The 16,881-nt window shown below is 41.0% G+C and overlaps 1 protein-coding gene across 1 annotated transcript in view; it reads left to right on the forward strand.

The window, feature by feature from the left end:
- Positions 1–16,448, forward strand: part of LOC111875753 — a 117,487-nt gene extending 101,039 nt beyond the window's left edge. Inside the window, exon 2 of the mRNA XM_023872251.1 lies at positions 13,154–16,448. Within this exon, the coding sequence (XP_023728019.1) occupies positions 13,154–15,082 (1,929 nt within the window). The 3' untranslated portion in view covers positions 15,083–16,448. The remainder of the gene's footprint in view (positions 1–13,153) is intronic.
- Positions 16,449–16,881: the final 433 nt, after the last annotated feature.

The following is a 16,881-nucleotide window of genomic DNA, read 5'->3' on the forward strand; positions in this document are numbered from 1 at the left end:
CCTTTACTTTTTTACAGTGTCCAGACTAACACCGGACCATCATTCTCATACATATGATTAGGGGGCCCGTCCCTGGGATGAAGTTGCCGTGTAACTGACAACTAATTTCTGTGCAGTGCCGAAGTTAAGTATGGGTGGACTTATGCTTCCAGTCCTCATACCTTTTCATGATGTGGTGCTTAATTAAGCACAAAGAGAACTTTATATTTTACCATGAAACAGTGATTATAAGAAGAACTATTTTTTTATGTTACCCCCCTGAAGTCTGACAGAAATTTACAGACGTTTCGGGAGAACGTACTGTCTGTTTTGGCAGAATTGAAGAGTAAGCTTGCTTGCTTGACTTTTGGACCCCAAAGAGAGAGGCAGTTTGTCCTTATGAACGTCGAAAAACCTCTACGAAACTAAGTACATGGCGCAATATCTCAGAAGATAGTACTTTTCTCGTTGAATCGTTTCCTTTTGTAAACTAACAGTTTTAAAAATGGTGCCGATGATTAAATTTTCGAACAAATTGAGAATTTATTTATTTATTTATTTATTTATTTTTTGCTAGTGGGGTGGGACTAAGTCCCTTGTACTGCGACCGCTTCTAATCTGTAGCGTTGGCAGCTCTACAATATGTAAAGAAATGACTAGTTTGAAATGCGTCATTATTAAATGATAATTTTTGGTGGCTTCGCCATAAATATTGAACATTGGAAAAAAAAAAAGAAATCCAAGTTTTTCCTAGAACTCATTATTAATTAAATATTTTGAATATAAATTGTTAAATCAAACGAGAGACCAAATCGTTAACAGTGCATTTGAAGCCCTTTTATGGTACTGAGTGAAGTCACGTCTCCAGACTTTTTTTATTTGCATCAAATATGCTGTGAATTCGAATCTCCTATACGAAACCCATAAATGCATCTGTTGGCGAAATTCAGAGTACCTAAATGTTAAATCAGATAGCATATACATTAACCTCTATGCTTTTAGATTATTATACACCACATAAACTTGCAGAAGAAAGCCAGCGGTGTCTTTTGGTACCTACGCGGAATTCATGCTGAGGACGGACATATTTATTGCCCTAAAGTATAATTCCTTGCGTTCGAGCAAATCGACAGGCACCCATAAAATATTATATGATAATAAACAAAGGAAAAAGTGATACCGCCTCAGGCTTGTGTTGAGTACGCACATACACTCGTAATTATTTACGAAGATAAGGAGCCCACAATACCACCCAGCCACGCCCTGGTCCCACACAACCTTCTGATTGACCTTGGCTGTTCTACTATAGTTCCTGGTGACAGGACAAGCTACGGCAGGCCTTGACCTTATTACTAACAATTCTGAAAACGAGAAATTAGAGCAGAATTGAAAAAACGACATAAAGACCATCTTTACAATTTACACTCTCACACAACCACAATAACAATAAGCGTGCCACTGTAGGTAAATGTCACTGGCATTGGAAAACAAGAATTTGGAACAGAATTTTGTACTAAAACGCTAAGAAAGGACACCTCTTGAAGAGTGGGTCATGTCGCAGCTCAGGCGGTTAATTTCCGGTTTCTCGATGCTGTGACTCAAGCTCAATCTAAGCTGATACCGCATGGGAATTGTAAGAGATGAATTGTCGCTAGAATAGGTTTCGCTCCGATCACTTCTGTTTTCCCCTGCCAGTAGTATTCGAGCAATGCTCCACCCCCCTGTCCTAAGGGCCCACCCGTGGCCGTGTACCTACCAGGAGCTCTGTCTCGCCTCCCGCGAGAATAAAAGAAGAGCCTAAGCGTAAATCGAAAGCCCATGCTAACATTCGTGAGATCTGAGGTTCCTACAATGGGAAAAATGAAGATCACGTGATGCTCTACAATTTGGTAGATACGTACCAATATTTTGGGAGAATTTGCTGCCAAAATCTTCAGGGTATAATGGTGGGATGAGGAGATATTCTTCTCCCATTAAGATGGAGGAAACAGATTTCTACGAAACAGGTTTACTGCATGATTTCATATCCCAAAAGACATAATTATAAATAGGTAAAGATAAAGTTGTTCCTGTGCTTAACTAATTAAGCACTACGCCATGAAGACGTATGGGAGAGTGGATGTATAGATCCACATTTTCTTGACCTCGGCTCTAGCTGGAGGTGAGTGGTCAGCTTCACGCTTCTGCCGCTTTACCTCCGGGGAAAGAGTCCCCGGTACCCATTTGGTAGGACCCTGGGTGGGCTCCAGAGACTGTCTGGACGCTGTGGAGAAGAGAAAATTCCTGACCCTACCGGGACTCGAACTCCGGCCCCTCAGTCATCCAGCCTGTAGCCAGTTGCTCTACCGACTGAGCTATCCCCAATAGCCTTCTAAATTATAGCCTTAGTTGTCAAGTTTAAAGTATATTAATTGGGATCTAGTGAAGACACATAAGCTGGATTTATGATAACGGTTATGAACCTTTGCGTTTCCTAACAAGAAATTTCTCACTGAAGTAAATAACTCCTCTGTTCAAGGAAGACTTCTGAAATAATATTATTTTTCCCGTAAATAAGATTTAAGGAAACAATGAATCATTTCACGACATTAGGAAATTAAACAAAGATGCAGATGTACTGTTTGTGTTTCCAGTAAGCTCTTTTCCCTTGCAAATATCCACAACACATCATTCTATGCGATAAAATAGCAGTGATTTTGGGTGAGATTACGGTAAAACACTGAGCGGTCAGAGTGTCGCAACACTCGTTGCAGGAAGCAATAATTCTCTCAGTAGGTAAATCTGATATTAATAGTCTCTCGGTCGTCAAATGTTATTATAATGGAAAACAGTAAAACCATCCCTATAACAAACTGTGGAGGCCCATAGGGTTGTTAGACGTGGAGGATCTCACATTTTCTAGACAATCGGCTCACAAATGTCTGTGATGCTTTCAGCTTCACTCGCCGGCCACCCTTTACCCCCAGAAGATTTCTGGTACTCATTTTTGTTAGAGGCTGAGAGTCGACCACATGGCCATAGTGTGGTTGGAAGAATTAGGTCAATAGAAGAATCCAGTGACCTCATCGGGAATCGAACCTGCGACCTTCCGGCTTGTACCTTAGTGCCTCAACCAACTACGCTACACCGTGTCCCACTTACTAAAATGAAAAGTGATTATTTATAAGAGCAACTGAAAATCTATATTTTGAAATTTTTAGATACTAGATGGTATATTAACATTGTTGAACATTGCTGAATTGCGGTTTTCCTTTTAATTCGCATAGTGAGGGGTGGAGTCCAGTTGGGTTCACTCGGCACGGCGGCCACTGATTCGTCTATTGTACCTGTCCCGGGTGATTATGATGATGGAGAATTTAGTGGAATGAAGATTGGCAGGAGAAACAGAAGTACTCGGGGAAAACCTACTCCAGCACCACTTTGTCCACCACAAATCCCACTTGACCAGGCCCGGATTTGAACCCGGGCCGCCGCGGTGGGAAACCAGCGACTAACCGCTTGAGCTATGTCGCGGCCCTTGAATTGCAGTTACCCGAACGCAAGGGCAACCGAGTGGTATTCACACTTACGAAGTGGAAGCTTGCGTGGAAACTGTTGAACGTGATTCACAGCGTGACCTGTAAATATGTTAATGACATTGCCGTTGCGTCTGGGCGTGTGGGCCTAAAGCAGACAGGCTCATGCAGATTCCATTTCAAGGTTTGTGCGGTACACTTCCTGCCTATTTATACATACCGCACAATTGAACCTGATATACATATACCCCCCCCTCCTCCCTTATATCTTGCAACATATATTTAGGCGACGTTCAGTCCTGTTAACTATTGTGTGGGCCTATAACAGTCAGAAAGAAAAACCTGATTTTACTTTTATATATAATACAAGAACCGGTCACGGTAGCCGAGCGGTCTAAGGCATGTACTGTCTTCGCTCGCTTGGAAATCGGGATCGTGGGTTCGAATCCCAATTAGGGAATGGATGTTTAGTTTGTGTGTGTGCGTTTTTCTGTGTTTGTGTACAGGTAGAGGCCTTGCGACGAGCTGGTCACCCGCCCAAGGAGTCCTACCGAATGTGTAAGAACTAGAAAAACCGAAGTGAACGGAGAAGTTCATGGAGGTAGCCTAGGCCCACTGGGGCTGTAGTGTCAAGGAATAAAAAAAAATATATAATAAAAGAACAGATTTCTTTTGTATCAGCAAAAGAATGTAAAGGCAGAGACGCTATAACGAACAAGTTTGTTCAGTAGTAAATATCTATAGACATTTATTTTAAAGTCTTTGGTTCAAATATCGGCAAGGAAGCAACTTCCTTAAATGAGGTCTTCGTTATTGTCACAAACTTCTCATTTCGAGTGTTGCAATATTGCCTTAAGCTAAGATATTTCGAACGCGTACCCACAAACCACTCACATTTGTAACCCGATCTCATTTACAGAAATAACCAGAACAGCTATCGGTACATCGGTTAGTCTACAGGTTGGACGATTAAGCAGTTAGGGCCCGATTCCTAGAAGGGGCAAAAATTTTAACTTATCCACAACTTCCAGACCCACTGTTATCCCACACAACCTCCCGTCCGACAGATGCCAGTGTTCTGTTCCCAGGAGTAAAACTTGGAACATGAAGCTCACCACGTACAGCATGTACAATAACCGAAGTTAGGAATCTGTGGTTCTGTACCTCTATTCTTCCATACGTTTCCACGTCTTGTTACTTAATTAAGCATATGAAAATTTTAGACCTGCTATACGTATGTTTTATCTTACAGATTCTGTTGTTGAAAGAGCTTTGTTAAATTGCCTAGTGAGCAGAATTTTTTCCAAATTCCATATTATTTTGAAGCTAAAATGTTAGAAAATTATAAAATAAATATCTGACAAATACATGCTCCTAAAATTCAATTTGTCTTGTTATTTCTTAGCTTATTTAAAAGTTATTTCCCAATGATTTGTTATATACCCGACGAATAGTGAAGAAATTATGAATTATAAATTAGAAAACATTTTTGTGCAATTTAACGAACTGTTCCGGTTTTAGGCTTCAAGTCCTGAAAAAACCTACGAGAAGAATTGTTTTGACAGCCAATTGACGGAAATATCGAAGAAGAAGGTCTCGTGTACTGCATTTTTTTTGTACACTACGCACAGACATACACGCGTTAATTTTCTAACTACTATAAAAATAAGTACGGTACAGTATATCGTTTTCATTTAAATTTAAGTATGTTGCTTCTATGCTGGACAATACTAACATTAATTTTTATTCAGAAATATAACAGGTCAAAAATATAGTATTATATAGTAATCATTGTGGCGTTTTCGTTATTCATCCCAAAAGTGAAAATGCACTGGACATGAGAATCACGTTTTATTTTTCTATACAACTTTCACTTGAAATATATATTATCTGAATAAGAAATTAGCGAGTTAGACTCGAGATCACCGCAAAAGCGCTTAGAGGTCTTAACATAAAGTGTCCGTTGTTTTTCTGATTTAAAAATCTTGAATATATGAGCACGTTTTTATTAATTAATTTCGGAGGGAGTGGTTATGTCCATTTTGTGGGTCAATTCGACTCTGAAAACGGATGCAGTGTGTTCCTCCGAAACGTTGATGCCTATCTACAGTACTACGGAATGTCACAGTGAAGAAGTCCATAGGCTCAACTCTCATCACCCTGTAAAACTCAAAACTTAAATTATTATACCTTCGTGCTTACGCCCTTTCATTGTCTCTAGCTCTGAACAAGACTCCAATGAAACGAAAGAGAGCATACGAGATCGTGTTACGTTATGAATTAAATATCTTAAGTTTTCTGGTTTCTAGAAAAACAACGTTAAAGTGAAATATTGTCGGTTGCTGCAATTTTTACTCCAGACATCTATGTCTGCACATAATTTTAAGCAAGGAATTTATGGGATATAGATTCAGATCCATCCCTTTATATATTCAGTACAGATCTGTACGCGACGAAGCCAGCTACAGACGACAGTCCAGTGGCTTATAGCAGTCCTGAGTTCAAGGACGGTCTGGTGCAAACAGTTCGCGGGGGTTTTATCCATGTTGTCTCCTCCTGTCCCTTGCCCCAGCTTCCCACACAGCACTTAGCAGCAGCAGCAGCAGCAGCACCCGCCGCCATCGCTTTCATGAATGGATTTAAACCAGATTATCATTCGTATTGTTTGCAAATGTATTACATAAATAAATTTGGTCGGTTTGGAAGCTTCGCCAGACCAACTGAGGAGGAAGGGCGGTATCCTTTGTCTTATAGCGCTCGAGAAGCGGATCACAAAGTTTCAACACAGCTAATATATAAATCTCGCCATTAGACTCTATGCTGAACAAATGTAATCCAATTCCAATCTCCACAAAACCTATTTTCCTATGTTCTGCCATGATGTAATTCTCTCATCTACTTTCTTCTCGTCTAAATGGGTATTTTCTAACACGTTTAGCTCAGACGTCCTGTGTATATTCCTTGATATCTCTGGAGTAGTACACTTATTCTTTCCTTAAATTAATTTTTTATGTAATAGAATTGTAAACAGCCGATCACAATGGCCGCACCATCTAAAGCATAAATAGTCTTCCTCCGCTCGAAAACTGGGCTCATGGTTTTGAATACCACTCGAGGCATGGATGTCTGTGTGCATTTATTCTGTCTGTAGTCAGAATCCTTGCGACGGGCTGATCCGCTGTCGAAGGAGTCCTACCGACTGTGTATGGGATTGAGGAACTCAAAAGAGGCCAAGGTTCGACAAAGGACTGTAGAGACATAGCTTAGTAGAATTGTAAACGTCTAAATCCTTTTACACCTCGTAGGTTCGTAGAGATCTATGAATGAATGTCTCTAATGGAATGCGAGGCATTTATGAACATCAGCTTAAACACATAAATAACCAAATTGTAGCCAAAAGGCAGCTAATATGATCAACAATAGACTTGAAAGGATTCTGACGATGGTGTATACTGTACTTCTCTTGGCTTATTTTGGACTTCACCCATCGTCTGGTATATAAAAGACAAAAAAAAATACGACGTTTCGGAGACTGGATCTGCCTCCGTCTTCAGGTGGATAGGGAAGAATAAACCTACTCAGTTGGGCCCCTTAGCAAGAGCTAGTCTCAATCACTGGTGATCGATGGGTGAAGTCTAAAATAAGCCAAAAGAAGTACATGATCAACAATGTCTGTCGGTACATACAAATCGCGTGCAATGTACTTCACTTCTTTACTTTCAGTATTAAGTGGATGTATACATTTCATCGGTTTTAGTTAATATTGATTATCCGTGGCAGCTCAGTCAACGAATAGGTTAAGGACAAGTAATACAGTTTCGATTCCTGGAATGAGCAGAAAAAGCTCTCTTAGAAAACGCTTTTATGCTGGCCCTAGAGCACTTCACCCACCTATGAAATGATAATAGAAGGATGTTTCCTTAGGATTAAAGTGGATTAAAGTGACACTGACCACTCGTATCACTGTATTAGTAAGGTTATTAATGTGAGGAAGATTACTTCCATAACCAAATCACCACTTAAGCTCAGGGATGTGAATAAGTGAATGAATGGATGTGTGGCCATAATAATCCGGCCCTTGTACCACAACCATCACTGATCTATTGTATTTCTCCTTTTCATTAATCTTTCATTAATCCTTCACTTCGAATGAAATATAGGACTTTATTTATGGGGACGTCATAGTAGTCACTTAGTTCAAAAATTATGGCCCAGGTGACGAAATCTTAAGTAAGCTATGGCCTCACATTCACTCAGAATGTGTGTGGCTGATTCACCTTCTCCTAGGCACCTTTCACGAGTGGGGTCATCTGTCAACCCCAGTTCAAGAACGTGTCCTTTTAGGTGACAGTATCCTGTAAATAGTCCTACCATCCATTTTATTAGTCTCTGTTAATTTCAACAGATCCTTCGTTCTTCTGTCAGAGGGCCCTGGTTTAAATTCCTTTGCCTGTTTGAGTCCAGTTGTGGATTCCCAGTGATTTGTGTGTGATTTCTGTTCTTCCAATCCCTGATCGCTTTCTTGGCAACTCAAATTGGGATGCCGCAAGCTGATACAGGTCCTATGAACAGATGATCAGGTCCTGCTCTTGCCAGTTTATCTGCCGTTTCACTCCCTACAATACCCTCATGGCCTGGCACCCACATCAGCTGAACTCTGTTATGTTTGGCTTGTTGCATGAGGGATTGGTGGCAGCCCCAGACCAGTTTTGAGGAATCTAAGGGATAACTACACGTTTTAGCTCATATGAAGTGCAGTACCGTGTAGGCATATTGAAGATTTAGACGCATAGTTGTGCATTTTTACAAAGAGACACCAACAAACTGACGCGCAGGCCATGTTTGTTCGTCTTCGCCCTCTCTGTGACCGTTGAACATGTTTCTTAAAATTCAATGTCTGAAATTCTGACTAAAATTTGCTGGATAATTCTGACTTCCAACTATACTGACCCACAGTAATATCCACTGTATTAAAGGTAATACATATAATTTGTCTTATGTATAAAATATTTAATGAAGTTTTATAGAGGACCGAAAATAAATTTAAATAAAATAAAGCTGTTGATAATTTAATATACTTCATTACGAAGTATATAAATTTTCCAAACTTATTAAAGAAATAGGTTTACTCACGCGATGAGGTTTCGCAGAGGGAGGTTCAGCAGATGTGCCTGTTATGGTCTAATCCTCTCGTAGCTGGACTCCGAAACGTCTCAGACGTCTGGTGGCAGTCACGTTGTCTTCATTGAGGACCGTAATGATGAGGGCAACTTTTTCGCAATGCGGTTACCGTCCTGCATGTTTCTTCGGGTCGTGACTTGTCCTCATACCAGATAAGTCACACTGGTCTTGGACTTGAATGCAGACAAATGAAGACACTTGACTGCAGCAGCTAATCGTACATGAATCTACCTTGTGAACGAACATGCTCTAATCAAGATTCGTGTTGCTCATTTGAAGATTTACAAGGTGAAATGTCTACTGCTAGTTTACCCGGGCAAGTAACTGAATAGGAAGCCGCTTAAGTAACGACGCAAATAACTGTATAATTTAATATGTCAATAAATTGTAACACATCTGACTAAATAACTGACGGAGAAACTAACGAATTTACTAGCTCCACAGCCTAGGGTCTCTCTTGAAATAGTAATGATCGCCAAAGAGGTCAAAAACTTTCCTGATTGTTACGGAGAGCAAAGGAGGAATATTATGTTTGTGGACATTATTACTTGTTTACTTGTCTGCATTATTGATTTATGTTAATGAAATTATTATTATTATTTGTCTTTTATTGCTAGTGAGGTGGGACTAAGTCCCTTGTACTGCGGCCACTTCTGGCCTATTGTACCAGCCCCAGACTATAGGTGAGGGTGATTGTGGAGCAATTGGTGAAATGAAGATTGGCAGGGGAAACCGAAGTTTTCAGGGGAAACCGAAGTTTTCAGAGAAAACCTGCCCCAGCACCACTTTGTCCACCAAAAATCCCACTTTTTTGGCTGCACGCAGCCACAAAGTAGGACACATCACAAGACACAGTATACACAAAATATAGGAAGAACGACTCCCATAGCGGAAGATTGATATACGACGTATAAGATGATAAATCTTAACAAATTTTAATATATAAATTTTATTATAATACATGATGAATATACATTTTAAATAATTTTATAAACGACACATGATGGCGAGCAGTGCAATAGTTTAACGTAAATAACACACCTGAGGATGGCACAGTGATGCCGAAACATGTAGTGAAGTGACAAGTGAGATTGTGTGCACTAGAAGACGGTCAATACATGAGCATTATTATTATTATTATTATTATTATTATTATTATTATTATTAGAGGGGGTGGGTTTCCCCATGCACTTAGAGCAGTTATTGCTCCATTGTGCCTCCCCCTTTAAATTCTACTGTACCCATACCCTACTGGTATTGGTGCGTGCTATCAGCCCCGTTCAGCCAACGAGGTCGGCCGTCGGTACCTGATATTTCCCCCATCTACCAGAGGTCTCCTAGAGACACGAGGATCTTTTACGTGTCGTAAATCTACGACACGGGACCCACGGCTTAAAGTCCCTCCCGGAGGACTTGTTCCCTGAATTTTTCCGCCCTTAAAAATTCCACGACCTCCGCTGGGTTTGAACCCGCGTACCTTGAGTCATGAGGTGGGAACGTTACCCCTAGACTACGGAGGCCGCTCGTACACATCATGAACGCGAATCGGTGCAACAGGATGCTAAAATACAACATTACTCTATGTTTCTTGAACAGTTGAACCACTCTAAGCTTCTGAATGAAGATTCTACTCCATGGGGTTAGGTAGGTGTCACACTTAAACACTTGATAGTCCTTCAGGAGATTAGAACACTGGACGCCTTCATGCAAACCAGAGTTCATCGCCGTGTTAAGGAAAGTCGACAACAGGACCTGAGTCAGTTGAGTGTAGTTCACTTCTTGGACGTTTGTTTTAAGATATTTTTGATATTAATGTTATAAATAATTTCAAAGCTATCATCATGTAATATTAATATGTCCCAAACATAATATCTTCCGTCGAGCTATTCGACCCAGTTGTTAATTTATATATTCTTTCACCCTTGGGTGTTGGGTGACCTACTTACTTCGTTCTTGTTAATTTATGCATCGTGGCGAAATTAGGTGAGAAGCACAAATTGGTGGTGAAACTTTCAGCATTTTTAACTAACCGACTCCCAGTTCTCCATATGAGTCTAATATTAGTTCAGCTATTGAAGAAATTCCGCCTCTTTTAGTATGGAGGGTTCATTACAGTGTTCGCAAAAGCTCGCCACTAGACCCTATTTTGAATCCAATCCATACTCACCTACAATATCTCTGTTAATGTTAGTTTCTATGTTATCATTCTCTCTACGTCTTCAAAGATGTCTGTTCCTTCAAAGTTAAGACCAAAATTTTACGCGCATATGATCATTCACATGTTTGCTACATGCACTTCTCGTCCTGTTATATCGTGGCGTATATATCTGTTCGTAGGAAATGACCGCGCAGCAAACGACAAGATAACAGCCGTTGCTAGGCATCAGATTTTTAACAAACAACTGTTGAACTACAAGAGTAGAGGACGTGTGTATTCTGTTGACAGTGCCGAAATGTTATAAGCAAGGAACAAGGTTAGAAGTTAGTCCTTTGAAAGTCGGGCTATGAAGAGAAGACTTACTGCCCTACAGTAAGGACGTAAGAGGAGAGTGTTAAAATCCCTTACCAGAATACGTCTAGTTAAGACAGAAGACTTTATGAGTGTTGTAGTTACAGTGATAATTGGAGTGTGTAATTCAGTGAGACTGTTATAGTTATTGTGTTAAAATCCTTTACCAGGAAACGTCTAGTAAAAACAGACTTTATGTGTGCTGTAGTTACAATGATATTTGGAGTGTGTAATTCAGTGAGACTGTTAGAGTTACTGTGCTAAAATCCTTTACCAGGAAACGTCTAGTAAAAACAGACTTTATGTGTGCACAACCACTTTGCACGGACCCAAAGGAGAGCACAGCCTGTTTTTTGATGAAGTTTATTTACCTCGCCCCTGCTTAGCAGTGGACTCCCTATTGTTTCCTCGTGCTGAAGCGAAAAGTTTTTTTACCAAGCTGTTGCCTATCAATGACTATTTTCCCCTATTATGATAGAAGCTGCAATTCTGATATTGTTGCCTGCGTCAGGAAAGTGCTCAACTAGCAACGTTTTCTTTCTGGCTCCATAGCTTAATGCTTTGAGGAAATCCGACGCAACATCTACATATTTTACTAGTGCCTTGCACTCATTATCCTAATGATTCAAGAGAAATGACATGTCTCATCTTCGAATTTGACAGAATTCTATTGAATTTGGTTTCATCAACTCGACATGGAGTATTGTCCAGCGAATATCATCTTTACTGGTACCGGCCCACGTGACCCTCGACTTGCATCACACGCTTGTTAATCTATCGAATTCACACAACGGACGAGGGGCATGGAGGAAACGCGTGCATGTGACATATGAAACAGACGTCATTGAGGTCTACAACTTTTACTTGGAACATTCTTGAATACGGTGTGATGAAGTTTCAAGGTGAGGTACCTGGATTGCCAGTGCTCTAGGGTGGAGTTAGAAACTCTTGTGGCAGTTTAGTACCGTCACGGGAGGGCTTTAAGAATTTATCTATGGGACACCCGGTAGCGTAGTTGGTTGAGGCACTATACTACAAGCCGGAAGGTAGCTGGATCGAATCCCGATGAGGTGGATTTTCTTAATTGACCTAATCCTTCCAGCCGCACTATGGCCCTAGAGTCGACTCAGACTCTAACAGAAATGAGTATCAGGAATATTCCTGGGGGTAACGGGCGGCCGGCGCGTAAGGCTGACAACCTCACCGCCATCTTTGAGCCGATTATCTAGAAAATGTGGGAGCCTCAATATCTCACAATCCTATGGGCCCTCAAGGCTTGTTAGGGATACCTTTACTTACTTACGTTAAGGATTTATCTAGCGGGCTACACAGAACAGATAGACGTAGCATGTATTTTCAACTGAAGAGGGAACTGCAAGAATGCTCGTAAATGCCATATACCAAGAAATTTGAACTTTAACGACGATAAAAGTTCGTGTTGTGGTCTTATAGGTTATGACACCGTGCAATTTCACACGTATTTGAAAGCGTTGCATAGGTACATACCGCTCCAGCAACATGGTATCAGCAAGATAAAAATATTCTTCTACTTTACTTAGCATCCCTACTATAATGGAAGTTTCAAGTTGCAGCTTCACCATTTATGATCTCTGCATTAGTTGAAGGCAAATGTTCATCCCTAGGCCCCGACCGCTTTACCCCCGCAGAAAGTTTTGCTCCATTAGTCGCTGCATGGGAGGCTTTGTGGGTTCGAGAGCAGGTCCGAACCTTCCGTATAAGAGAAAAATTTCCACTGCCGAGAATAGAACATGAAACCCTCAGTCATCAAGCCCATAGCTTAATTATTGTAGGTGCTGAGCTGTTACAGCTAGGACTTCTAACCTGAAACTTCCAGCTAACATATAACTTCCAGCAACATTCCATAGAAATATATTGCATCCTTATTCAGAGTATAATATCATGTCCTGAAGATACAGGCAGTGAGTACAGCGAATTATTTTTGTTGCAGACTCTCTGCTCGCTACTGCTTCATCCAGTCCTGGGGCTTCCTTTCGCCAGGCAGACAATTGCCAAGTCTGCCCGAAGCGATGACCTCATCTCTGGGACTGACTTCCTATCCGTCTTCATCGGAGCCTCGATTCCAAGATCGCGGGCCGTCAACAGAAGCCGAAACTTCGACAAACACATCGACTCCTTCACTTCTGAAGGGTCTTACATTGAGGAAACTACTGTGCTTGACACTTTAACTTCACTAAATGACAGTACCTCATTACCAGCAGAAATATTTGGCGACTCCTCGTCCATCCTACCGATTAATTTCCATGAGGGAACTGAAGAGGATAGAATGGACGAGATCTCTACAGGTTATGCAGATTTGTCCACAACTGAAGCGTTTGAGACACATACACTTAATACTGAAGCTCAAGAATCACCGCTTCCAAATTCCTCATTGGACGGCACGAATACTAGAATTGTAGACGTTGAGTCAGTAGATGCCAATAGTAAGAGGACTGACTCTGCTCCTAAATCTTCCTCAGAAAAAATAGATTTTGAACACAATAAAGAAAGATATGAAAGCAACATTTCCTTTACGCCGTCGTCAAATATTATGACTTTCTCTGACAATTCTAACTCCTTTACTTTTGGACTGGAGGACATGTTTGCATTTCCGAACAACAGTAACATCCTCTCACACAAAGAATCTGAAACTAATAGTAAATACTCTTCAATAAGCAAGGTTCCTGTTGAGAACAAAGCATTCAGCATGAATCCAACTCTCAGCGAAGGAAATAAGACTGCAGATTTTCCAAGCTTGGAAACAACCGAAGAGAATGGGAAAGAGGATCAGACTCACAAGGTAGTCTCGGTTCGCATATCATCGTCAGTTGCTCTCGGTGCAGCGCAAGACAGTAAATATGATCGCAATAATAGACGCTTTTTTAATAACTTCCTCGATTCTTTTTCGCATAACACTGACAGAGGAGCTCATGGTCCTTCAGCTGGGAGCATTTCGTTGGTGACAGAGGAACAGCCAGCTGCGACAGCCATCCAGCGCAGTCAGTTCAGCGTAGAAGAAGCCTCGCCTTCTTCTTCAATAATTTCTGTTCATCAGGAAAGCTCCTCCTCCAACGTTCAGTCTCGACAGAGTGTTTTACCCTTTCGTCGTCCAACTGAAGTGCCGTCAAATCCACAATCATCTCCCGTGCGTTATCATACTAGTGTCTCCACAGCTACATCTGGCAGCAGAGTTCAGTTCCACAGCGAACCGCCTAGTTACCACAGACCTGCTGTTTCTGTAGCCGAGACAGTACAACGCAGAGTAGTTGCAAAACAACCGCAGCGCCAGGGTTATGGGCAAGTTACGAGTGTCTTCAAGACGGCGGGAGACAGCAGTATGAAAATGAAGAGCAATTATCAAACAAGTAATTCACAAGGAAACGCTAATATTGACACTCAAAACGCAGGTCACCAATTGCAAGAAGAAACCAACCGCGCTCACATGAGTTACGGCGCTCATCAAGAGCCTCCAGAAAAAAACTACGAGATTGCAGAACAGAACCACGGTTCGCCTGAGAAGATTTACGCTACCCCGGAAAAAAATTATGAAGTGGAGGAGGCTGTGAGTGTAATGACGCACGGAAGAGCTCACGGGGTTCAGCTACCGGTAGTGACGGCCCCTGAAGACAGTACCGTGGGGGATTTCAATGCTCAACACGAACAGTCACAAGATCCTAACTCCAAATTCGGGTATGTGGTTGAGGGCAGAAACTTCCGCAAATATCAAGTGGAGGAACGAACACCAGATGGATTCATCGTAGGTGAATATGGTGTTGTCAGCCATGACGACGGGAGTCTCCGAGGCGTCCGATACACGGCAGACGGTACCATCAATCCCAGACTCATTTACGATGCACTTGTGAAGTTCCTGTCTCTATAAACTAAAAGTGGAGTCATATTATTTGGAAGATCAAAGTTTTCTGCTATTCTGATATTGATTTCGTGACCAGGCTTCGATTATAGGCAGAGGCAGAGAGTTTCTCTTCTGCACCATTGTGTGAAAATCGGCTCTGCCCAACCAGCCTCCTATCCAATACATACCGAGGACACTTCCCTAGGGACAAAGCTGCCGGAGCGTGAATGTCTTTATTTACTTCCGTCTAGTGACGAGGTTAAGAATGTGTCTTTGGACCTTCGCTCTCCAAATTCTCCATTGGAAAGTGCTCCATTAAGTTTTAGTCTTATTTTTTCAATCATCAAAGGATCAATAGGTTAAGATCTGCTCCAACATTTTGGCTTTGGATTTCAAATCAATTTCGGGGCGTGGACATGTACCCGCATTTAGCAATTTTGTCCCGAACTAGAAGAGGCCTTACGATTGGCAGATCTTCTAACCAACAAATTCGATCGAATGTTTCTAAGTGATGAAACGTACTATACTTTAATTTGAAAGGCATAAGAGACTCGAATAAATAGGTTATAAAATTATCTAGTAACAAAAAATCTGTTGCATACTCTCGACACGTGTGGGACTATTGTGTATTCAGGGGAGGGATGCAATAAAGAAAGGTCGAACTTAAGTCTGTAAACGTGTAAGGGATTTAAAGTCATTTATATTTAAATTCCGCGATATTGCAGCGGACACCATGAGTCGGAAATGCTACAAGTCTTCTTGAAGTCGCCTAAGTTTTTTGGATACTCTTCATACCTCCTCCTATAAGTGCTGAAGGCTGTTGAAATTCATAACATTTTACGGCATAGTTGCAAAAACCAAATAGAATTTACTTCCGTCGGCTCTATTGTACCAGTCCTTGAAACTTCTTCTGTATTATTGCGTTAACCCTATGAACTGATAGCCATGTTATTTCTGTTCCATTTTGAAGTTCCTTAATATTTTCAATTGTTTGAAATATTGTTCAATAGATTTGTTCCTACCTCACAGAGAATAAGCTTGATATCCATTACAGAACCCAATATGCGTGTATTAGTGCTGCTTAGGGAAGTAATAATTGTTTATGCAGAGAATCACAAAACTCATAAATACAATCTTCGGGCAAAACGCATATTTTTTCATGTTAAAGCATATAGTGTTTATGGATACTATTGTGTTTTAAGGTTTAAAGTAATTCAACTGTTGACAGCAAATAAGTACTTTGTAGTCCACAATCAAGTTTTTCTTTGAAATATTTTCTCTTGCTAACCGCCTGCTCTGGCATGTACTGACTTCGCTTACTTGGAAACCGGGATCGTGGGTTCGAATCCCACTCATGGCATGGATGTTTAGTTTGTGTGTGTGCGTTTTTCTGTGTTTGTGTACAGGTAGAGGACTTGCGATGAGCTGATCACCCGCATAAGGAGTCCTACCGAATGTGTAAGATCTAGAAAAACCGAAGTGAACGGAGAAGTTCATGGAGGTAGGCCTAGGCCCACTGGGGCTATAGTGCCAAGGAAAAAACGCCTGCTCTTGGTTACTTCAGCAAATATGGTTTAGCATGGTCATAGTTTAATGTTCACTATAATTCCATCACTCGGGAAGCTCTTCTGTTTTTTCTCTAAAACATATTCAAAGGCATTTCATACCCTGAGCTGGCAACCTTACGGAAGAAAAGGTTTGTTATATTCAATATTTCCAATAGGCAGTTTTGGTTACCATAATAATTTTAAAATATAAACTAATAAATATGTAATTCAAATATAAAAATTTACTTAAGTCTCCGAGGAAGACTCACGCTCAAAGTT

The sequence above is a fragment of the Cryptotermes secundus genome, unplaced genomic scaffold, assembly GCF_002891405.2.
Source record: "Cryptotermes secundus unplaced genomic scaffold, Csec_1.0 scaffold603, whole genome shotgun sequence".
Classification (NCBI taxonomy): Eukaryota; Metazoa; Arthropoda; class Insecta; order Blattodea; family Kalotermitidae; genus Cryptotermes; species Cryptotermes secundus.